The 23,413-nt window shown below is 37.5% G+C and overlaps 3 protein-coding genes across 3 annotated transcripts in view; 1 reads left to right on the top strand and 2 right to left on the bottom strand.

Annotated features, from left to right (window-relative positions):
- The window catches only part of LOC120201408 (exocyst complex component SEC10b-like), a 36,274-nt gene that overhangs the window by 7,587 nt on the left and 5,274 nt on the right, over positions 1-23,413 (top strand). Inside the window, exons 3-10 of the mRNA XM_039202023.1 lie at positions 9,188-9,289; positions 9,433-9,483; positions 16,407-16,517; positions 16,787-16,877; positions 16,962-17,130; positions 17,211-17,287; positions 17,423-17,521; positions 17,601-17,691. Of these exons, the coding sequence (XP_039057954.1) occupies positions 16,857-16,877; positions 16,962-17,130; positions 17,211-17,287; positions 17,423-17,521; positions 17,601-17,691 (457 nt within the window). The 5' untranslated portion in view covers positions 9,188-9,289; positions 9,433-9,483; positions 16,407-16,517; positions 16,787-16,856. The remainder of the gene's footprint in view (positions 1-9,187; positions 9,290-9,432; positions 9,484-16,406; positions 16,518-16,786; positions 16,878-16,961; positions 17,131-17,210; positions 17,288-17,422; positions 17,522-17,600; positions 17,692-23,413) is intronic.
- LOC120201411 lies at positions 10,363-12,537 on the bottom strand. Its single transcript, XM_039202025.1, has 4 exons — positions 12,190-12,537; positions 11,982-12,134; positions 11,441-11,895; positions 10,363-10,723 (listed from the first exon to the last, which is right to left on the bottom strand). The coding sequence occupies exons 1-4, from the start codon at positions 12,535-12,537 to the stop codon at positions 10,363-10,365; spliced, it is 1,317 nt and encodes a 438-aa protein (XP_039057956.1).
- Positions 13,263-14,186, bottom strand: LOC120201410. The gene has a single exon (XM_039202024.1). It carries the CDS (start codon positions 14,184-14,186, stop codon positions 13,263-13,265), a length of 924 nt encoding a protein of 307 aa, XP_039057955.1.

Below are 23,413 nucleotides of genomic sequence, written 5' to 3'. Positions count from 1 at the left end.
CCCTCCTTCTGGCTTGGTATTTTAATCGGATACGGACAAAATGGCGTAACTAGCATAATCAATTACTAGACTTTCTAGAACACTTCTATTTCAGTTCTCTGAAATCTTCCATTTGTTCAAGCTTCGTAGACTCCTCTAACAAAGGCAGTGTAGAAATATCGGTCTAAAAATGAAATTTCTGAGTGCTCGTGTGAAATTGACTATAACAGGTGTTACTTGACTCCCTTAGTCCATCTTTACCGAAACTCCTTATTTATAAAATTGATTTAATTTGCCATTGTCTGGCTAGCTGAAATCAGCTTTATTATAATTTGCCTCTATCGGGCTAGCTGAAGGGTTCATCTCATCACAAAGTCTTTAACTTGACAATCACAGTGGAGCAAACACCAAATTGTCAGGTACCCGATCAAGGTCATGGTTTGAATATAATCTATTCATAAAGCCAGAGATTTCGAGTTTCCTCTATAACCAATTGCTTTAGCGGAATAGCTCAGCTTTATTGTATACATATAATATATAATCATTTTTATCAGGCTAGCTAAATTTTGTCCATAAAGCCGGGGAGTTTAACCAATTGCTCTAGAGGGACAGTTCAAGCTTTATTGTATACATATAATATTATAATCTGGGTATACGGATCCAATTTCTAAAGCTTGTCAAGAAGAACCTGTCATAGTCTAGGTGTTGTTGAAAGTGAGCAAATCTCATCGTTAGAGTTCAATTTCCAAGCAATTTACCTAAACTAGATTCACCTACTCGACTATTCCATCTGTAAAGACCATAATCATCATTGAACATCATCAACAAAAGTGAAATCTAGTTGGTTTTATAACATCATACACAAAAGATGCCCCATGTTGTCCGCTCCTATACATACCTGAATACCAAGCCTCTTGTTTGTCTCCTTATGATAGAATAAGGCTATATCGGTCCCAGCAAGAAAATGGTATAGTGTTCGATTGTATATTATGGGGATAAGGTCAAGGTCCTTGTTTTATCAGGTTTCAATCATGTCACTTTGTCAAAGAACAATAACTCTGACCATTTACAGAGTTTTTTAATTCAGTTGATATTCAAAGAATATCAAGTTGCAAATTTAATTCAATGCTCACCATCCTTAAAGTAACATGAATTTATTTAAACATCATTACAAAAAAAAAAACTAAGAAATGATGAAAAACAAGTTCAAACATGATGTTGCAAATGGAATAAAGCTTCATGATAGAATGAAATGATCTCTTCCTACCTAGGATGCCCCATTACCCACATAATGTCGTGGCACTTAACTCAAACGGATGTTACATATTGCTCTCTGATGCCCCACTCGAGCTCGTCATCAACTGTTCCACCAATTCCTCTGTTAACGTCCCATTTGCCACAAGCATCTCTATCTCCTTTAACAGCGGCCTACAGTTTCCCGTAGAATGTCCCAATGCTCCCAAGTGGAAATCACAGACACTATCTTGATCATAGCTATAAGTAGAAGGGCCTGGTTGTACTTTCACTGGCCTCGGTGTGAGGTATTGACCTTCAATCAAATGGGGATACAGATCTGAGATAGGAGTTTGGAACACTTTCAAAGCATTTTTCGATCTTGGGACATTCTTTGGACGTCTCGAGTAACCCGCTACCCCTTTTCTTTTACGGCTTTGAGAGCTCTGGACGTAACATTCATTCATCTCATCAGTTTGTTCCTTTTGATCGGTTGGGTTTTTAGAAGTGCCTTTCAAGTTTCCTTTGCTGATTGCATCCTCAATTAACTCTCCAGTTGTCATAAGATCCTTGAAGTTATTCGTCGACTTTCCCAACATTAACTCAAAGAAAGGAGCTGGAAGAGAATCGTGAAACATATATGATATTTCTTCTTCTAACAAAGGAGGTTGAACTTGTGCTACCACTCCTCTCCATCTTAGGGCATATTCTTTAAAGCTCTCAGTAGCTTTCATTCTTATCCTTTGAAGGTCATGACGTTTTGGGGCTAAGCCTTTAACATATTGATATTATCCCAAAAAAGCATCAGCTAAGTTAACCCATGTCTTGATCTGCTCTTTGTTCAAACGGTTATAACATACTACAGCTGGCCCATCAAGACTATTATGGAAGTAATGAATCAACATATTGTCATTATTTAGGTACCCTTCCATCTTTCTACAAAACATCTTCAGATGAATTAAGGGACAACTAGTGCCATCATATTTTTCAAAATTAGGCACCTTAAATTCATGTGGGATGACCAAATCAGGGACCAAACAGAGTTCTCTAGCTTCTAACTCCTTGTGAGGGGCATTAACAATCTTCATATCTTCAATGGCTTCATTCAACCACCTGAATTTGTCTTCAAATTGTTCATAATTGATGAGGCTCATCCCTAGGTCTGAGTTAGACGCTCCAGGGCAAATTATCACTCTTGATGTACCAGTCTGATGAGATTGATTTCCTTTATCCTTCATTTTCTCTTTACCAGCAGCCTGTGGTACCAATACCTGGATCATTTGATTCGATACGCCTTGCAAAGAACCCGATGCTTGATTCCTTGTATCTTGTTGTGACCCGACTAACTGCTCTTGCAACTGATCTTGTGATCCCTTATGAGATTGCTCCATTGCTTCCATTTGCTTATTCACGATGATGAGGAAGTAGTATGAATGGAGGATCTTGTGATTACTATCACATATCCTTCCATAAATTATTTTTGTGTTTTTATAATTAATGCATGTAAAATGCTTAAATAAATACATACAATGTAAATGCAAATGCCAAATGCAAATACAAAAGGTGTCATTCCAGAGTGACCATCTTAAAACAACTTTCATTGAACACAAAGGTCTCGGTACATCAAACAAACTTTACATATAATGGACAGCTTTCACTCCGAACTTTTCTATCTCCTTCAAAAGCCAATTTAATTTCCACTCATGCTCGGGGGTCGAGTTTTCAATCTGCTTCAATTCTCTTGCAAAGCCAGCTATATTAACCCATTTATGAGCCACATTGCTTGCTTGGGTCATAGCTTCTTTCATGACGTTGTCTCTTTTCTCTATCCTGAGTGCCGATTCTCGGAGCTGTAGACACTGCTGTTGAATCTTCCTTGTAAGAAAGTCATTTTGGTTATGAAGCTCTTCTATAAGATCACTACAATCATCCACAATCTTCATCAACTTCTCATTCTTGGCTCTAACGACTTCTAGCTCAGCGTCATTCTCTCGCTTGTGGCGTTGATATGAGATTTTCATATTGGCAATGGATCTGTTCAACGTTTGAATTTCGGCCTGATATCTTCCCAAATTATCAACAGCTATATTGCGTCTTTTTTCTTTAATTTGTAAATCATGAGAAAACTTCTCGGCTCGACCTTCTTGCACCTTAAAATTCCTTCTCCACTGTTCAGCGTCATTCTTCAGTTTAGCTACTCATGTTATCCACTCATCTGGGACATTTACTATACCAGCAAATTTAAAAGCTTGACTGATCCTTTGAAAATCATCTCGTATGGTTTTCATCTCTCTGCTCAATTTATCATTTTCATTTCTTAAATAACGAATCTGAGCTCCGTACTTTGGCAAACAATCTTCTTCTTGGATGTCCTCACTAATACTCTTACCTTTGGTCACTTTTGGTTCGAACCCAACATGATAATCTGTTACCAAACTAGGTTGTCATTTCAATTCAAACTCCAATACTCCATGATCTAGTAGAAGTTGGACTCGACGTTTGAAGGTAGAACAATTCTCAATAGAATGTCCTTGAATCCCAGCATGATATTCACAACGAACGTTGATGTCATACCAACTTGGATATGGAGGCTGCAAAGGTTTCACATAATGCGGGGCCACTTCTCGGGCTTCTATCAGTTCATCATACAATTCCTTATATGATATTGGGATGGAATCACAACGAGAGTCACCTCTCAACTTGGGTTGAACCGGAGTTTCCAGTTTTATTTTCCCTGATGTTGGGAGTAGTCTATCAAACACCAACGAGTTTTGACTGCATGTCTTCTTTTCATCCTTCTGAACTTCTATAGTTGCCACTATTTCCTTGGCATTTCCAAACAACTTGTTGATACGAACAATGATTGTGCGTGATTTCTCATTTTGGCCAGAATCAGCAGGTTCTAAAGTAGTCCCTTGCGTATTTGACACCTCAAGATTGTTTTCATCGAGCTCTTTCTTTTCTTTGGTATAAGTCTCCTTTCCTTTGGATAAAGCATCTATTCTATCCATCATCTTGGACCTCTTCTCTTTTATCTCTCTTATCTCCTTGTGCTCTTCGTCAGACATATGATCTTTATGTGCGCAACTCTCCACTATTTTCGAAGCTTTCTCAGGATGCCATTTCTTGACTGTGTTATAGTCTGTTTGATCACGAAACCCCTTGTCCATCATGAAAACCTTTTACTATGATGACCACTCACAAATCAACATCTTTTGAATATGTCATGATCATGCAATGCAGACAAAGAGAAAAACAACATAAAAAATGGGTTAGTACAAATAAAATAACAAAAGGACAAAAAGCAACAATAGCAAAAAAATATAAATAAATAAATAAATTGAAGCTAATAAGAATGCAAATGTAAATGCACAAGGTGTTAATCCTAAAAGTGACCACTATAGAACAATCTTCATTTAGACAACAAGAATTCAGAACACCATGTAGTCAAAATATAAATGTGATTCTTCATTTATTCATTTCCTTGAGCCATATTCTTCATGGAATCTAACATTGAACCCAAATTTGTCGGTGTATTTTATCACCGTTGATGATGCCAGATGTCTTTAAATCGAATCGTGAGGTCTCCATGTTTACTTTCAATACGAAGTGGTCTTCATGTCTTTGTGAAGGCTTTTCTTGTCCTTAGTATGATTGTATCTATCTCTTGAGTCAACATCTTGGCCTTTTCCCCATTAAAGGAAGTCTTCAATCAGCTTGGTTTCTTCATTCAACGGATATCATTCTTCATGATCAGTCAAACATCTTTGGATCTCCCGGTTTTGACTACATGGTTGAGAATTTCTTGTCCCAATATGTCTAGCCTTCTCATTAGTTAATCACTTGTCAATTAACACCTTGTGATGACATGAAGATGTAAATGCAATAAAATCCAAATAAAATAGACATAGAACAAAAATGGGTTAGTGCACATAATATAAACAACAAAATAAGTACCATAAACATCAAATAAAATCTACCCTCACATGCTGGCTAACCAATCATACTTTAGTTGATCCTACCCAACATGATATCTACCCCATACTTCTTCATTCACAAAAAATCCTAACCGCATGATATCTAATTCGCATGCTTGTTCAAGAAAAATAAACCTAACCGCATGATTTCTAGTTCGCATACATTTATTCAAAAAGAAAAATTAAATGACTCAAAAAGCTTTTCTTTGTGTACCCTGCTCACGAGACTCTTAAGGTTTAGGTTAGGCTCGACCTAAATTCAGGCTCTATGTTTACTATATGCTGGGTTCGGTTCTAAAGTAATAGGTTCTCGAATTGTCATTGTCGGTGCCCACTTGGGCTACCAAACCCTCAATCCTGGCCCATCACAGGCTTTAGTGGATCGAGTTCAATTTCGAGGGAACACACCTCCTTATGTCCATGCAGAGGTGATTACCATCACGAGGACCATAAGACGTGAGCTCCAGGAGCAATCCACTATCACATGCGGAGGTGAAAACCACACGAGGGCATAGTCTCTCACTCCTACTTAATTTGGACGGAGCGGGGTTTTAGCTCATGTCATGAAAATGCAGCTGTGCAGTGTGTGAGGAAAAGCGAAAAACAAACAATAAAAACACTCAAAATCAAATCCCAAAACACACAATTATTCTGAAACCATTAGAAAACAGATTAGTACAACTATTTAATTGTTAATCGAATTAAATTAAAAAACCAAAATACAAACAAAACTTATTAAAAACCAAACAAGGGATCAAAAACCAAATTAAAACGAATTTATAACTTTCAATTGCAAAGACGATTAATTAATCGACTATTGGCCTGACTCTCGAAAAAAAAGTTCCCCAGCAGAGTCGCCAAGCTGTCGAAACGATTTTTCTTAAAGGTGAAAAAGTGAAATTTTAAAAACCACATTAATTCTTCTTTTTAATTTAAAAACAAAATGAGATTTAAAAGACCTTTCGTTTCAAAAAAATTTGGATTTCCTTTACGATCGAAAAAAAACGGTTCAAAGAGTCGCCACCAATCTTTGATTAGGGTGTGATTGGGCACCCAAAAATGTTTGTTATTTTAAATACAAATTAATTTTAATTAAAACAACAAATTAAGGTCCGCGTTACCAAAATCCGAATTCGGGAGTCGGTTACGTGCATGGAAGGAATAGCACCCCCACAACGCCCTAAAACGGTACTTAGTCGATTAATTAGTGTCTTTGCAATGAACTTTACAAATTCGAATTCAATTTGATTTTTGATCCCATAAAACAAAGATGTAAATTTAAAAACATTCAAAAGCACTCAAATAAATTAAATTAAAATTACCGAGTCGTTTTAGAAATATAAAGAATGTTCAATTATTTACAAATATCGAGACCAGATCTTAAAAGTTATAACAACCTTTTCTCGATAAATTTAAATAAACAAACATTTCCTTTTCTTTCGTTCCCAAATTTTAGGTGACGAATCAATTTTTTTTGTTTCACTTTCGGGACACACTTTTAATTTAAAATAGTCAAAACGGCTCTCTAATTAGTTAAGACAAGCCACTCAAGACAATTTTAAAATAAAAGGGTATTACCCTTAGTCCGATTATGTAATATGTCGAGTTATGCAAATGAGGTTTTCATACATATTATACAAAACGGGTATCATGTAATTAACAATATTAATATACACAGAAATAGGGCAACCATCGCATAGAATAAAATATTCGCACAACTTGCATATGTTTTTAGTAAAATAATATGATTTCACCCTTAATTATAACATACAATACATGCCCAATTAATATTTATAAAATAATAAATCATGTTTACAAAATAATAAGTATAACTTAAATGGCCTATATGCATAGCATCGAAACATGGTATAATGAAACTACATGTATCCTATATATTTATACATAATGCAATAAAATATACAACGTAATATGATACAAGTTGAATATATGTATACGTAAATATTCATATATACAAAGGGGTTAACTTACATGCTTAAACAGGAAAAAAACAGTGATTAAAACACAATAATAACAAATTTAAGGGAAGTAACCAGCATACTAAACAAATACAAGCTACTTTAACATGAAGGATGGGTAACTCGGATCCTAAATTGCTAATAAACCATAAGCATGCATAGGACTGAAATAAAAAAAACAACATACCAAATACTTGAATAGTATGAAGTACAAACAAATAAACTAAATGGACTAAAACCTAATTTACCTCTAGGATTCGGTGACCAAGAAATGATTAATCCAAAATTCCTAATATATATATTAAACTAAACCTAACATTAAAATAAACCTAACTACAAACAAAACTAATAGCCGTTCCTCACTTCTTTCTTCCTCTGGTTTTTCAACACTCATTGCACGCAGCCGTGGACTTCAACAGCTACCTCCCAACGCCACCGCTCCAATTGTCCGATGATGGCTATCGAAAGGACTAAGTAAAAACCTAAACTCTCTCATATTTCTCTTCCTCCTCAAATCCCATCCATATTTATTTTCTTTCTTAGCCGAGAGTCCTAATGGCCCCCGATTCTCACCGGTTAAGAAAACCTCTCCGATGACCACCCTCAACAGTGACTCTCTACTTCTCCGGCGACCTAATGAGACCAAAGTTCCTACTCCGGTGAAGACCCAAACACATCAAGGTAAGTTAGACCAAATTTTTCTTTTAACCTCACTCTTCAATTTTAAAATCCTGACCTAGAAACTAACTATTAACCCACATGCAAGGTTTCCCGAACAACTATCCATGCTTCAGTGTTAATCCCAGTGACTCAAATAGGTAAGCTTCTAACCCTTGTTTTCTTTTTAATACAAATACCACACACGCATACGAATAGTTACTAGAAAGTAAATAAAATAAGATAAAAAGACCTCCTTGTTAATGCTTTCTGTTTTTGGTTGTTTTTGTTTGAGAAAATGTTATTGCCCTTTTGAACGATTGATGTTTTCCTTTGAATGGGACCATGAAATCAGAAAAGAAAAAAAATTGTTTCCTTTTTATTGCTTCAAAAATGGTTAACCATAAATTTTTACAAATTGTTCTTTCTCCTTTCCGTCCTGTCTATGTTCTCCTCTCCCCCTCAAATGCTCTCCCCCTGATAGTTGATAATCCCCCCGTATATAAAAAAAACTGCTAAAAGCCAACGTTAACCTCTCTCTTTTCCTCTGCAATCAACTGTCGTCCATTGGGCTTGAGTTGGGCCTGCAACTGGTTCAAGGTCGGGTTAGGTTACGATTGCTTCGAGTCTGCTCCGACTCGGCCCTGGATAAAAACGAGCATCTACATTTAGTTTGTGAGGGTGTTCCTTTTCACGCATGGAATTGGGATACTTTCAAGAACATTGCTGATAAGTGGGGTTTATTACTAGCTATCGATGAAAGTTGTCAGTCTCCATCGTCCTTTGATCGGGCAAAAATTCAAGTCCTTACAAAGGCTGATGCGAGAATTGATGCGATGGTGGAATTGAAGGTTGGTGACAACTTCTTCAAGGTCATGGTGCATGAGATAGAGCCTTCATTCAAACCAAACTCTTGGGCTCTTGAAGAAGACGAGTCTCATTAGATTTTGTCTCTTCAATTGTGGTTGTTTTAGTCTATATGGTTGTAGTTGTTGCTTTTAATTTGCATTATGTTCTGTTGCGTTGTTTTATTCCTACTGTTGGTGGTGTAATTAGAAGTAAGGTGATTAGAATGTGGCCTTGGATGAGGTTATATGAGGTTAAGGTGTTTGTTGTAATGGTGTACATCACCATGAGAGGATATTCCGTGGTGTCTTTTGTATCGGGTATTTTATCAATAAAATTTGAGGTACTCTTTTCTTCCTTCCAATGTTCGTTAAATACCTGTAGTATGTGAACGAATACGAAGGGAGTTTTTAATGAGACCTCCAACTTCTATCCAAAAAAAAAAAGTTCTTAGGTGATTCACAAGCTATAAGTTACCATTGGGTCTTGAACTGATTGGTTTTACTTATTTTTCTTCAGCTGGAAAAAGGTGTAGATGAATTGTTCGACAGCTTTTCCAGACTGGATTCACGTATTTCAAGTGTTGGGCAGACTGCTGCAAAAATAGGAGATCATTTGCAGGTAAGATTATCTGTTGTTTTAGCCTACGCTAACTAGTTTTTTATCCTCCTAGTTGGTTGTCATCGTTTGATGAATCATTTTGCTAAAATTTATAGTGATTTGTGGCATTTTCTGAATGCAATTATTTGGTATTCTCTTGTCAGAGTGCAGATGCTCAGCGTGAAACTACTAGTCTAACCATGGAGCTTGTAAAGGTACTTTGAGTTGGTGTGTTTCATTTTCTATCTGTTGTCGAAATTGCTTTAATACTTTGGCAATTTAATTCCTTGCAGTACTTGATGGAGTTTAATAGCAGTCCTGGTGATTTAATAGCAGTACTTGAAAAGTAATTGACTGAATCTGATATCATGAATTGGATATGACCATTCTAAACTGTAGCTAGCAAAATGTAACGTTTTATTATAGGAACTTATTTCCATAGCTAGCAAACTTCAAATATACTTTTTATGCTTCTTACAGCTTTATGAACAGTATTTACCTTTCATGTCATTTTGTTGATTTTAGGATGACATTACTTTTCTGATGATTTAGTTACTTCATGATAAGTAATTGACTGAATGTGATATCATGAATTGGATATGACCATTCCAAACTGTAGCTAGCAAAATGTAACATTTTATTTTATTTTTTTGATAAAAAATTAGGCCTCATTAAAAACCCTCTAGTTGCCCTCCATATTACAATAGTAATATGAAGGACAAACGAAGAGGGAAAAGAGTGCCTAATACTTTTATTAAGCAGGAGAATAATACACTGCCATCCCTTACATCGAACTTTAAAAGCCTTAATCCTAATTACATAAGACTTAAAAACTTCTTCCTGTAGAAACTTTAACACTAATTACATAAGACAGAAAACAAAATCCCTACAGAGATATAAGGGAGTCTAACACCCTAACACACCAAAACATAGCCTAACAATCATCCTATACCATCCTTAGCAAGTTTGTCCGCTTCCCAGTTAGTAGCTCTCAAGATTTGCCTTAACATAATATCCTTCCCTTCCATAATAGAAACAATCTCCTTCACCAAGGATAGAAACATAGGGGAGCTTAGTTTCGGGTTCTTGATCCACTACAAAGCATTACTTGAATCCGATTCTAAAATAATCCTCATATTAAGACCAATTCCTGAATCAGACAACATGTACAACCCCCTCTTTATCGCCAATAATTCTGCCATAATCGGAGGTCTTCCCCCAACCTTATCAGAAAACCAGTGAATCAACACACCTCTGCTATCCCTTATGAGTCCACCTATACCACCTTTATTCCAACCACTCTCTATCGCCCCATCAACATTAATCTTTACGAACCCGTCTGGAGGAGGAACCCAACAAGTAGGTTTGGATCCACTTTTTTCATGTCTACCAATCGAATCAGCAAGAGTTAAGTCACCCACTAGGGAGTCAAAAGGAATTCGCACAACGTCAAAACTAGCAGCAAACCAATATGTTGTTCAAAATCGAGCAATAAAGAACATCCTCACCACATCCAGCTTCCCTTTCATAAAGATAACCTCATTCCTACATTTCCATATAGTCCACAACACCGCCCTTAAGATAAATTTCCAAATACAGGAATACTGTTGTAGCTCATCCCACATAATAATAAAGTCTAAGATGTTATTAGGGATCACCAAAGAAACATTACACAAATTTGCAAATCTAGCCCACAAAACCCAAACTACCTTACAATGCAGAAAAAGATGAGAAACAGATTCCACAAACCTGCCACACAACGAACATAAAGGGTCTTCAATCCCAACCACTCCTCACTTCAACAATTCCTCTTTAACTGCCACCCTCTGATGAACGACTTGCCATATGAAAGTTTCAACACGAGGAGGAGCTATCCCGACCCAAATATGTTTATCCCACTTAGCCTGAATCCCCTGATTACCCTCCGTGTCAAAAATATGATTAATACAAGACTTAGTTGAAAAACAGCCCTCCACATTCCCTAACCAAATCCAGTAATCGTCCTCCTCAAGAGACAGTGAGATGTTATTCAATATAGAAATTAACTGCAACTATTGTTCAATCTCCCAATCCACTAGATTTCTTCTCATTTGAATGTCCCACACCCAGCCTGCTGTATTGTTCACCCTAAACTCCACCACTTTACCCATTTTATTATTCGATAGTGCATACAATCTAGGGAACAGGTCTTTAAGAGGGACTTCTCCCAACCAAATATCATGCCAAAACTCCACAGAATGCCCATTTCCAGCTTTCAAACGCAAGTTTCTCCTAATGCAATCTCTAAACTCATCACTAGAAAAGAAGTTATTAATCACACATCTCCAAATCCAAGAGGGTCGAGCTGTCGAAGTATTCCCCAACATTTTAGAATTCAGATCCAAATTGTTCACACAACAAACCACCCTCTTCCACCAAGAATCCTTTTCAGAGACAAACTTCCAAACCCACTTTCCCATCAGTGCTCTGTTCAGAATGTCTAAATTCAGAATCCCTAAACCCCTCAACCTTCTCAGTTTATTGACCAAATTCCAGATCACCCAATGTATGTTTCTTCTATCTGTCGAACCCCCCATAAAAATGCAGCCATGATTGAATTTAATTTCTGCAACAAAACTTTTGGAATTCTAAAAATAGAAAGGAAATAAGTGGGAAGGGAGCACAACACTGATTTAACCAACACCACCCTACCTGCTAACGCTAAAGAGTTTACCTTCCAACCAGTCAACTTATTATGAAACCTTTGTACTATTGACTCCCACATTGCAACAGAGTTTCTCTTGGACCCCAAAGGCAATCCTAGATACTCTGTTGGAAAATTACCCACTGAGCAGCCAATTTCATTAGACCAACCAGCTAGCACCTCCTTCTCAACATTTATTCCATAAATTCTGCTCTTGCTAAATTATCTTCAGTCCCACCAATATCTCATAGATCAGTAAAACCCTTCTAATATTCTTCAAATCCCGGATTGAAGCTTTGGAAAGAATAATAAGGTCATCCGCAAACTGCAAATGCGATAGCTTGAAAGAACTTTCTTGAACCCCCAACTCAAAGCCCGAAAACAATCCCATATCCACTGCTTTAGTTAACAACAAATGAAGCAATTCACCACCCAAATTGAATAACAAGGGGGATAACGAGCAACCCTGTCCAAGTCCTTTTTCTGTGCGAATTCTGTCTGTAGGAGTACCATTTAGTAAAACTGAAATAGAAGCCGTTGACATACATTGATACATCCAAGAGCACCATTTTTCACCAAACCCCATTTTCCTCATTATTTTCAACAAAATCAACCAATCTACCGAATCATAAGCTCTCTTGAAATCCACCTTAAAGACTACCCCCTCCAACCCTCTCTTCCTCCAATAATCAATTCCTTCATTTGCTATAAACGAACAGTCCAAAATATTCCTCCCTTGAATAAACGCAAATTGAGATGGACTAATTATCTCATTAATGCACAAGCTGAGTCTTCTAGCTAGGACCTTTGACAAGATTTTATATAAACCTCCCACAAGGCTAATAGGCCTAAAGTCCTCCGTCCCCTCCGGATTATCCTTCTTAGGTATAAGGGGAAAAAATGAATGATTCACCTCCAAGTCTCATTCCTTCCCCATATAAAATTCCTTAAAAAACAACATAATATCCTCCTTCAAAGAAGACCATAATTTCTTGAAAAAACCTAAATTCAGACCATCCGGCCCGGGAGCTTTATTGCTATCCGAGTTGACAATTGCTTCCCAAACTTCCTCCTCTGAAAATGGCTTCTCCAGTGCTAAACTATGTCCTACCGATAGTTTTAGAAAATCCAGATCTAATTCCTCAGTCTCCAAAGAATTATTCTAACTAAATAGACCATTAAAAAAACTCCACCACTAAAGCTCTAATTAGGATAGGATCTTCTACTACTTCATTACCCACCTTGAGGGAATTAATGCCATTTTTCCTTCCTCTAACTGCAGCACTATGATGAAAAAATCTAGTGTTCTTATCACCATCCATTCTCCATTTCAGTCTTGATTTTTGCAACCATATCGATTCTTCTTTCTTTAGTAGCTCCCATAGTTTCTTTTTTTGCTTCAATTATTGATTTCATTGACACCGAAGGAAGACCTTGTTGCATTTTCAATTCCAAATCCTGAATTTCTTTCTCCAATAATCTGATTTTTCTGGGTAACTCTAAGTAACCCCTCCCAGACCAATTCTTTACCACACCCTTCACCCTCTTCAGCACCTTAGACATGGGCTTCCCTTTTTCCTCTTTAAAAAATTTAACTAGCTCCTTCTCCATCATCTCACTAAACCCATCCTCCTCCATTACATAGTTAAACAGTCTAAACGGTTTCTGCCCCCAATTACATACTTTGTTCTCTAACAAAATAATATTGTGGTCTGAAACAGACCTTGGCTGCAGTGACTGACTTATCTTAGGAAAACAAGCTAGTAATCTCTGATCAACCAAAAACTGATCCAACCTCTCAAAAGTGGGAACTTCCCTATTATTGCACCATGTAAAACGACCTCCAGACAAAGGCAAATCAAACAAATTGGCCTTACTCACAAAATCTCTAAACATATTCGTTGTTACCGAATTCACAGCCCCTCCTTCTTTCTCTTCCTGTGACAACACTGCATTGAAATCACCTCCTAAGCATAATGGACAGTCAACATTATCCAAAAATGATAACAATTCCCTGAAAAACATCTCTTTATCTGCATCCACACTAGGGCCATACACATTAATAAAACAACAACTTCCTGGTACTCCTTCCAACATCCCTTTAGTTACTACAAATCTACTATTAATGACTACATCCTTCACCACAAACTCCTTCTGATTCCACAAGGTTATTAGAGCACCAGCAGAGCCTACAGCAGGAGATATTGCCGAACCAGTAAGTATTTTACCCCCCATTTTCCTCACCAACATATGACTAACAACCTCCAATTTTGACTCTTACAAGAATACTATTGTAGGTTTCTTCTCATCAACAAATCTCCTAATTGCTCGAGCTTTCACCCTTCTACCCAACCCTCTAACATTCCAAGACAACATCGACCACTCAACCATCAATAACATACAATAACCTTGCTTCCCAATAACAACTACCTTCCCTCTTTTGAGTTCCTTTCATTAACCATAGGAACCATTTTGTCCATAAAAGCTTTCTGTCCGCCTTTGAACTTCACACCCAATAACTTGGAAACATTCCAACATTCCAAAGCCTCTGCCACCCCCTCTCTGTCATTCACTTCAAAGGATTCAAGCTCCTTACCATTACAACTCTTAACCTCCCATCTCCTGGAATATACATTCTTATAAAAACCTCTCTCAATTTTACTTACTGACGCACATTTCCCATAATGACGACTCATCACCGGTGAGACATGCCCATTCTGCTACTTTAATACAGCTCCTTCAACATTAGTAACTTCTACAGAATTAATGGCAGCAATATTTGATCTTAAATTCCCTTGAACAGGCCCGTTTGTTAGACTCCTATCTATGCAGTTACTAAGCCCATTTTCTAGTGCAACCGTGTCCTGGCCCAATATGATATCTCCAATGTTCCTCTCCTTTTCTCTCCCTTCATTAAAATCCTCTGACACTCCCTGTTGACTGGTAACACCATCTACTGCTGTCTCCTCAGAACAAAAGTCAACAACCAACATTTTATTAGCGCATACTTTTTCTTTCAAATTTCCATCGATAAGCGTATCATCTCCTTGTTGAGCCCCCCCCGAACCCATGCTTCGACCCTGTCCTGGGAATCTGACAAGGACTGCTGCCCCAACTGCACTTTCTGTCTATCCTGAATATCCCGCTGGCTCCAGCCCGATGAATTCTCCTCCCAAGGATCCACTGTTCCGTTTTCTTCTACCATATCCTCCAAGACCGAAAAAAAATCATCACTCCCTTCCACCTTAATTTTAATGGTAAACGATCTTCCATACATATTGACGGAAACCTGAGAAGGAATATCAAAAGGACTCTCCACCCTCAACAACAAATGTGCCACTCTACAATCCGTTTTCTGAACTGTTTGCTCCTGGATCTTCACAAGCTTGCCCCATCTCGCTACCAAGTTTGTAAAGAATGGAACCGTCCAACAATTTAAAGTAACACCTATCAAGGAAACTGTACAATAAGCTAATGGAACACCATTCTCATCCACAACAGATTCCAACCTTTCGAACCAGAAGGACAATTCCTCCCACTTATCTTCCATCGCTTCTTTTTTCTCCTCCATTGAATGGAAAACTATCAAACATGCATTTTTTGCATATCCCCATCTTGCCACCTTGACATTGAAACCTTCAGTCCTTAAAGCCCCCTGCACAAATTCTACTTCAAAAATCCCCTTACAAATTCCTGTTAAAGACGACCTTAGCCATACCCTCTCCTCCATTGGAATAAACACTTCCAGAGACTTTTTCACCTTCATCTCTCCAACGTTATTCATCTGCTGGCCATCAATTTTTCCCCCAATATTGTATCCTTATATGTCCTACCATCATGAAACTTGTTTAACAGCTCCTTCTTCCCTATATCATCCATTCTGGGTATTGATTTTTTTCTTTTGGACTCCTCTGCACCCGCATCTCTTGACCCCACCACAACATTTCGCTTCAAGTTCCTCGCAGCACTATTCCTATGATATTTTGCAATCGACACCAATACCCTCCTCCCATCGATCACCACGTTATTCATACGCTCCACTGCCTTCAGCAAATCCTCCTCACTTGCAAAATGCACAAAGGCAAACGTACTGACCTTATAGTTAGGTCTCCTATTAACAAACGGGATAAACACCTTAATCACCTTACCATGAAAACTAAAATGTTTCCATAAAGCACTTCTATGCACTCCCTTACTGAGATTATCTACGAACGCTACCCACAGAACTCCTCTTAACTCTGTTCTACCTCTGTCTAAAGAAGTATTCCTTTTGCACTCCACGTTCACTCTCTCTCTAGCTTTCACACTCATTCTCGTTCTAATAAAATGGAAATTTTAATGTAACATTTTATTGTAGGAACTTATTTCCATGGTAGCAAACTTCAAATATACTTTTTATGCTTCTTACAGCTTTATGAACAGTATTTACCTTTCATGTCATTTTGTTGATTTTAGGAACATTTGCTGAGGAGGATATTGCCAGAGATGTGCCATCAGTTGTTGGAAGTGTAACTGCCAGTAGAGGATTGGAAGTTGCAGTTGCTAATCTTCAGGAGTACTGCAATGGTATGCTAACAATTTTGTTGTTATTGACTAACATGAAGAACATGTGACCAATGAGAATGATAAAAGAGTGAATGAGTGACTCTTATTAGATTATGAAAGTGGAAATTTTTGATAAAATTATTTTGTTACCTAAAGGAATAGTCATCTTGATAATTTGTAGAATCTTCAGAATCAAACTGTGAAGGGAAAAAGTTCACAAAATTATGCCCCCTATTGTAAGGACAAGTCTATCAAATCTTTTGATTTTATCTTTTTCAAACTCTTTGTAGAATTGGAGAACAGGTTATTGGCTCAGTTTGATGCTGCATCACAGAGAAGGGAGTTGTTTACCATGTCTGAATGCTCAAAGATTTATCTCAGGTATTAACTAATTGTTTGTATAGTTTGTCCTCTATGAAATTTAAGTCAGGCATCATTTTGAACTTCTCTCTTTCACAAATGCAGCTTAACAGGGGCAGCAGTGCCATGCTACACTATGTGGCAACCCGTCCAATGTTCATTGATGTGGAAGTCATGAATTCTGACACCCGACTAGTACTTGGTGAGCAGGGTTCTCAAGCTAGTCCTAGCAATGTTGCTCGCGGGCTTTCTTCATTATACAAAGAAATTACAGGTTGAGAGTTTTACTGTTTGCTAAGTCAAGGGTTTGAGTTCACTAATAGATATGTTGTTCCTTTGTTGTTTTTCTTACAGATACTGTGCGCAAAGAAGCAGCAACAATTATGGATGTGTTCCTGTCTCCTAATGATGTTATGTCAATTTTAGTTCAGGTTTCTCGAAGAATCAGTATTTCAAATTCCCTTGTAATCGAATTTAATCGATTTATATACAGCACCATTATGTGTACTTGTTTTCTAGTTATATTTTGTTTTCTAGTTATATTTTGTTTCCTACGTCATATGCAGCGCGTTTTGGAGCAGAGGATTACCATTCTTTTAGACAAATTATTAGTGAAGCCATCTCTTGTGAATCCTCCTCCCATGAAGGAAGGTGGACTTTTATTGGTAAATGAACTTATAAAATTGCATCCATTATTAGAAGTGGCAAATTTTGACTTTACACATATTCCACTTGAGGCTTCAGTATTTGAGGATGCTAGCTGTGGCATATGAGAAGACCCAGGAACTTGTTAGAGAGCTACGAGCTGTTGGATGTGGTGATTTGGATGTTGAAGATAAGAGTATGACAATAGCTTTGCGAAAGATTTAGAGAAAAAGAAGTGTGTTTTACTCTTTCTGAATCCTCATTCGTAAAAAACTTACAGAAAATAGCCTGATTAAAAAGGTTTAATTTTTCAACTGTAGATTCCTATTAGGTTAGTGTTCACATAGGGGTTCTAGTTATTTAAACTACTTAATGGATATCTAACTTCTTTCCTAAGTAGATAAACATAAAATACATATAAAGTACACGACAGATCATATTAATACTTGTCTACATTCTACACTTCACAGATCCTCCTTGTAGTGCATATTCCTTTCAAAATATTAAACATGGCCTTCGGAGCAACTATGTGGAGATTCCATAACGCATAGAAAGAGGCCCAAACTTGCCAAGATATATAACATGAGAAAAATAGATGTTCTGTAGATTCGGGCTCTTTAGCACAAAATGGACATACATCATTAGAGATTGAAGATACAACCTTTTAAAGAGTTCAACTTTGATCGAAATTCGACAGTGTAATACCATCCAAATAAATGCTTCTGCTCTCGGAAGAGCTAACCCTACCCACACCACATTTTTCCGGTTGAAGACGTGAAAGTCAGAATATCACCCACAGATCTAACCAAATAGGATCCGTCACTACCATCCCACTTCACCCAGTCAGAGTCCAAACTAGAACCAACAAAATCTGAAATCAGATTATAAAAGTCATTCCACTGGGTTATTTCTCAATAGAACAACCTTAGTCTGAGTTGGATCCCAATTCTAAGTCAATCCCCTTTTTTCTCCAAAACACGAGATAACTCCAACCTTATTCATTGCTAGAGCAAAAATCCGAGGGAATAGATCTTTAAGAGGGCAGATCCCAATCCACACATCATACCAAAATTGAATTCCCGCCACCAACTAGAAGTATATATTTCCATAAGAATGGCCTAGCATCCATTTATTTTTACAGGTGAGAGATGCATACAAAATTTGTAGGAATTATAGAAATGAGTTGTCAATCCCTTAAGTTAAGAGATTCTGTAATAATTTTCTGTTTTTCAATCCCTTATTTCAAGGGATTACATCTCCTAGGATTAGTTTCCTTTCTTAGAGTTTCCTAGTTTAGAGGCATAATTTGTATATAAATATAATATGTTCTACTGAATGTATATAAGAATAAAAATAACAGACTTGTTTGTTTTCTACAGTCTGTTTTCTACACAGTCTGTTTTCTACATGGTATCAGGTTAGAGCGATCAATCCGATTTCCGCTTCTCTTTAAATCAATTCCTATTCAACTCTATTTTTTTTCATGGCTAATCCGGATCCCTCAGCATCCGAAATCATTTCCCAGACCAGCCCCTCTCAATCTGATTTTCAGATTTCAAATTTTCAAAGCAACAGAGGAAAAATCACCTTTGGTGTGAACATTGTAAGAAGCCAGGCCATATGATAGATCAATGTTGGAAGCTGCACGGAAAACCAACTGATTGGCAGCCCACATGGTCCAGGTTTCAAAAGGAGCCTCATATTGCCTCTCAAGATGATTCCTCAAGCAGTTTTAGCAAGAAACAGATAGAGGAACTGCAGCAGATTTTGAGCAGTATGACAGCCAAGCCTACAAATGTGACTTATACTACTACTGATGGAAATAATCCATATGCTTCCTTGGTACAATGGATAATAGACTCGGGTGCATCAGATCATATGACAGGAAATATTGATCTCTTGGAGGAATATAGTGAAAGCAGCTTCTATCAAAATAGCAGATGGCTCTCTCACTACAGTCAAAGGGAGTGGTTCTGTTACATTAAACAAAAATCTACTACTTCATAATGTCTTTTATGTTCCTAGACTTGCATGCAATCTGTTGTCAGTCAGTAAATTAATTAAAGATTTTGGTTGTAATGTTGTGTTTGATACAGGTGGTTGTATTTTTCAGGCACAAGGCTCGAAGAGGGTGATTGGCAGTGCTAAGCTGGGCAAAGGATTATACACCCTTGGAGGTAAAGCATCTTATAATCATACCTTATCTAGTGCTCTTAGGAAACCAATTTTATCTTCTGATCTCAATACCAATAAAATTATGTTATGGCACTCTAGATTAGGTCATCCTAATTTTTTCTATCTTTCCAAAATGTTACCGAACTTATTCACTAATAAAGATCCATCTTTGTTTTCCTGTGAAATTTTTCAAATGGCCAAACACACCAGAAAACCATATATTCCAGCCAAATTTGAACCAACAACACCTTTTTCTATCATCCATAGTGATATTTGGGGCCCTTCTCCTGTCAAAAGTATTTCTGGGTATAAGTGGTTTGTGTCTTTTATAGATGATTACTCTAGGACAATATGGGTTTTCTTAATGAGAGAAAAATCTGAGGTTGAGTCTCTCTTTAAAAGTTTTTATCAAAAAGTTGAAACCCAATTTGACACAAAAATCAAAATTCTAAGAAGTGACAATGGGAGTGAGTATTTGAATAAAACCCTTGGGTATTTCTTTAAGGAAAAAGGCATTGTTCACCTTCTTGTGTCAACACACCTCAACAAAACGGGGTAGCAGAAAGGAAAAATAGACATCTTCTAGAGGTTACTAGGTCTCTTATGTTTGCTGCTAATGCTCCTAAGTATCTTTGGGGGGAAGCTCTTCTTACAGCCACTTACCTCATCAATAGAATGCCAAGTAAGACCTTAGATTTCAAAATTCCTACTAAGGTTTTGTTTCAGCTGTATCCCCATTTTAAACATTTAAACTCAAGTCTTTCTCCTCGGGTGTTTGGGTGTACAACCTTTGTTCATATCCACAACAGAGGGAAATTAGATCCTAGGTCCATAAAGTGTGTGTTCTTGGGCTATTCTTCGAGTCAGAAGGGTTACAAGTGTTACTCACCTTCCACAAAAAAGACCTATGTCTCCTTTGATGTTACATTTTTTGAAAACCAACCTTATTTTTCAGGAATAGAAATTCAGGGGGAGAGTTATAAGGAATTTCAGCCTGTTCAAACCGATATTTCTTTACAGCCTATTAGTTACAAGGAATTTCAACCTGTTCAAACCGATATTTCTTTACAGCCTATTCTTTCCTTACCTATTACTGTCTCTCCAAAGCCGGCTAGCACTGTCCCAGTTCCTATGGAGGGTGATGGGAATAACCTAAATAACTCTGATGAATTACCTTCCTCCTTATCTCAGCACTCTAGTCCGTGCAAAACACCTTCCACCACTACCAAAAATGCACCTAACAATGACCCTGAAACCATAACTCCCCAACCGAAACAACTCAGTGTTTACTCAAGAAGAAGGAAAGATGTTGCTGAAGAAATCAGTCAGCCTAGCATTTGCCAAGAACCAGATTCGGATCCTGTTGTAGCTGAAACAGAAGGTAATGATGGTTACCAAGAGGCTACTACTGTTGATCTTGATGACTTTCCTATTACTATTAGGAAGGGGGTAAGAAAATGCACTGCTCATCCCATAAATAAGTATGTTGCATATGGGAAATTACAGTCTAATTTCAGGGCCTTCACTGCCAGCATTAACACTGTGAAAATCCCAAGAAATGTGACAGAAGCATTTCAATCTCCTGAGTGGAAAAAGTCTGTGGAAGAAGAGATAAAAGCGTTGCAAAAGAATAAGACATAGAGTTTGACAGATTTGCCAAAAGGGAAGAGAGCTGTTGGATGCAGGTGGATATTCACAATCAAATATCATTCGGATGGGAGTGTGGAAAGATACAAGGCAAGGCTGGTTGCTAAAGGTTTTTCTCAATCCTATGGCATCGACTACCAGGAGACTTTTGCACCGGTTGCAAATTGAATACCATCATAATATTGTTATCAGTAGCTGTTAAGATGGACTGGAAATTGCATCAGCTGGACATAAAGAATGCTTTTCTGAATGGGAACCTTGAAGAAGAGGTATAGATGGAGGTCCCCCCCGGATTAGAAGGAAAGGTCACTAAGAAAACTGTGTGCAAGCTCAATAAATCCTTATATGGCTTAAAACAGTCTCCCAGGGCTTGGTTTGATCGATTTGCTAAGGCTATGACACAGAATGGTTTCAAACAAAGTCAAGCGGATCACACATTATTTAGAACAATTACACCGAGTGGTAAGATAACCCTCCTAATTGTCTATGTAGATGATATGATTATAACTGGCAGTGATATAGAAGAAATAAAAAAGCTAAAGATGAATCTTGCAAAGGAGTTTGAAACCAAGGATTTAGGGAGTATGAGGTATTTCCTGGGTATGGAAGTTGCAAGGTCCGAGGAAGGGCTGGTCATAAACCAGCGTAAGTATGTTTTGGATCTTGCAGAAACTAGGATGCTCGACTGCAAACCAGTTGAAACTCCAATGGAGCCAGGCTTGAAATTTTGCAAGGAAAGGACTGGAAATCCAGTAAACAAGGAAACCTACCAAAGGTTAGTTGGGAAGTTAATCTACCTTTCACTGACCAGGCTTGATATTGCATACTCAGTGAGCATTGTCAGCCAACATATGAGTGATCCTCGAGAAGAACATTTGGAAGCTGTTAACAGAATTTTAAGGTTCTTGAAATTTACCCCACGAGCTGGACTTATATTTAGAAAAAATCAAGACAGAACAGTGAAGGTTTATACGGATGCAAGCTGGGGAGGTGAATTAACTGATAGAAGGTCAGTTAGTGGCTACTGTACCTACGTTTGGGGTAATTTGGTGACTTGGAGAAGTAAAAAACAAGCTATTGTCTCTCGAAGTAGTGCTGAGTCAGAGTTTAGAGCAATGGCTCTCGGAATATGTGAAGGAATGTGGATTAAAAGACTGCTCACAGAACTGGACTTAGATGATAAGAAGAATTTTGATATTTTAGTGACAGTCAATCAGCTATGAGTATAGCAAAAAACCCAGTGCAGCATGATAAAACGAAACACATTGAGATAGACAGACATTTTATTTACGAGAAGGTCAACAATGGAGTTGCAAAACTGCAGTACATTCCGACGAAGAAACAGTTGGCAGATATCTTCACCAAAGCCCTTCCACGAGTGACTTTTGATGAGATGTCATTCAAACTGGGTATATACAACATATATACACCAGTTTGAGGGGGAGTGTAGGAATTATAGAAATGAGTTGTCAATCCCTTAAGTTAAGAGATTTTGTAATTATTTTCTATTTTTCAATCCCTTATTTCAAGGGATTACATCTCCTAGGATTAGTTTCCTTTCTTAGAGTTTCCTAGTTTAGAGGCATAATTTGTATATAAATATGTAATATGTTCTACTGAATGTGTATAAGAATAAAAATAATAGACTTGTCTGTTTTCTACAATCTGTTTTCTACAAAATTGTTGTCATTTTCTATAAAAACCTCGAAAAACAGCCCAGTATTTAGCGCTTTGATTAGCACCAGATTTAGAGGTTCTCCAATGATGTTGTACAGAAGCAGTGAAAGAGGTTGCCTTAAACCCTTAGAGATCTTGAATTTATCCGTCGAAGATCCATTAACCAGGACTGAAATATGAGCAATAGATATGCATTGATAAGTCCATCAACGCCATCGGTTGCCAAACCATAGTTACATAAATCGCTCATTTGGCCACGATCTAAGTACTGAACGTTGCGATCCAAAACGCGTTACGAACGTGTTCGGATCGTTTCAAAATCGCGATCAAATCGTTTCAAAATCGTGATTCGGTACATCGTAGTTTTGCAGCAGGGATAAAAGGAGATGCAATCAGAAAAATAAAGGGATTGG

This window comes from Hibiscus syriacus, unplaced genomic scaffold (assembly GCF_006381635.1).
Source record: "Hibiscus syriacus cultivar Baekdansim isolate YM2019G1 unplaced genomic scaffold, ASM638163v2 tig00007204_pilon, whole genome shotgun sequence".
NCBI classification, from domain to species: domain Eukaryota; kingdom Viridiplantae; phylum Streptophyta; class Magnoliopsida; order Malvales; family Malvaceae; genus Hibiscus; species Hibiscus syriacus.
Note: the sequence above shows the minus strand (reverse complement) of the source record. Positions and strands in the feature narration are given on the sequence as shown.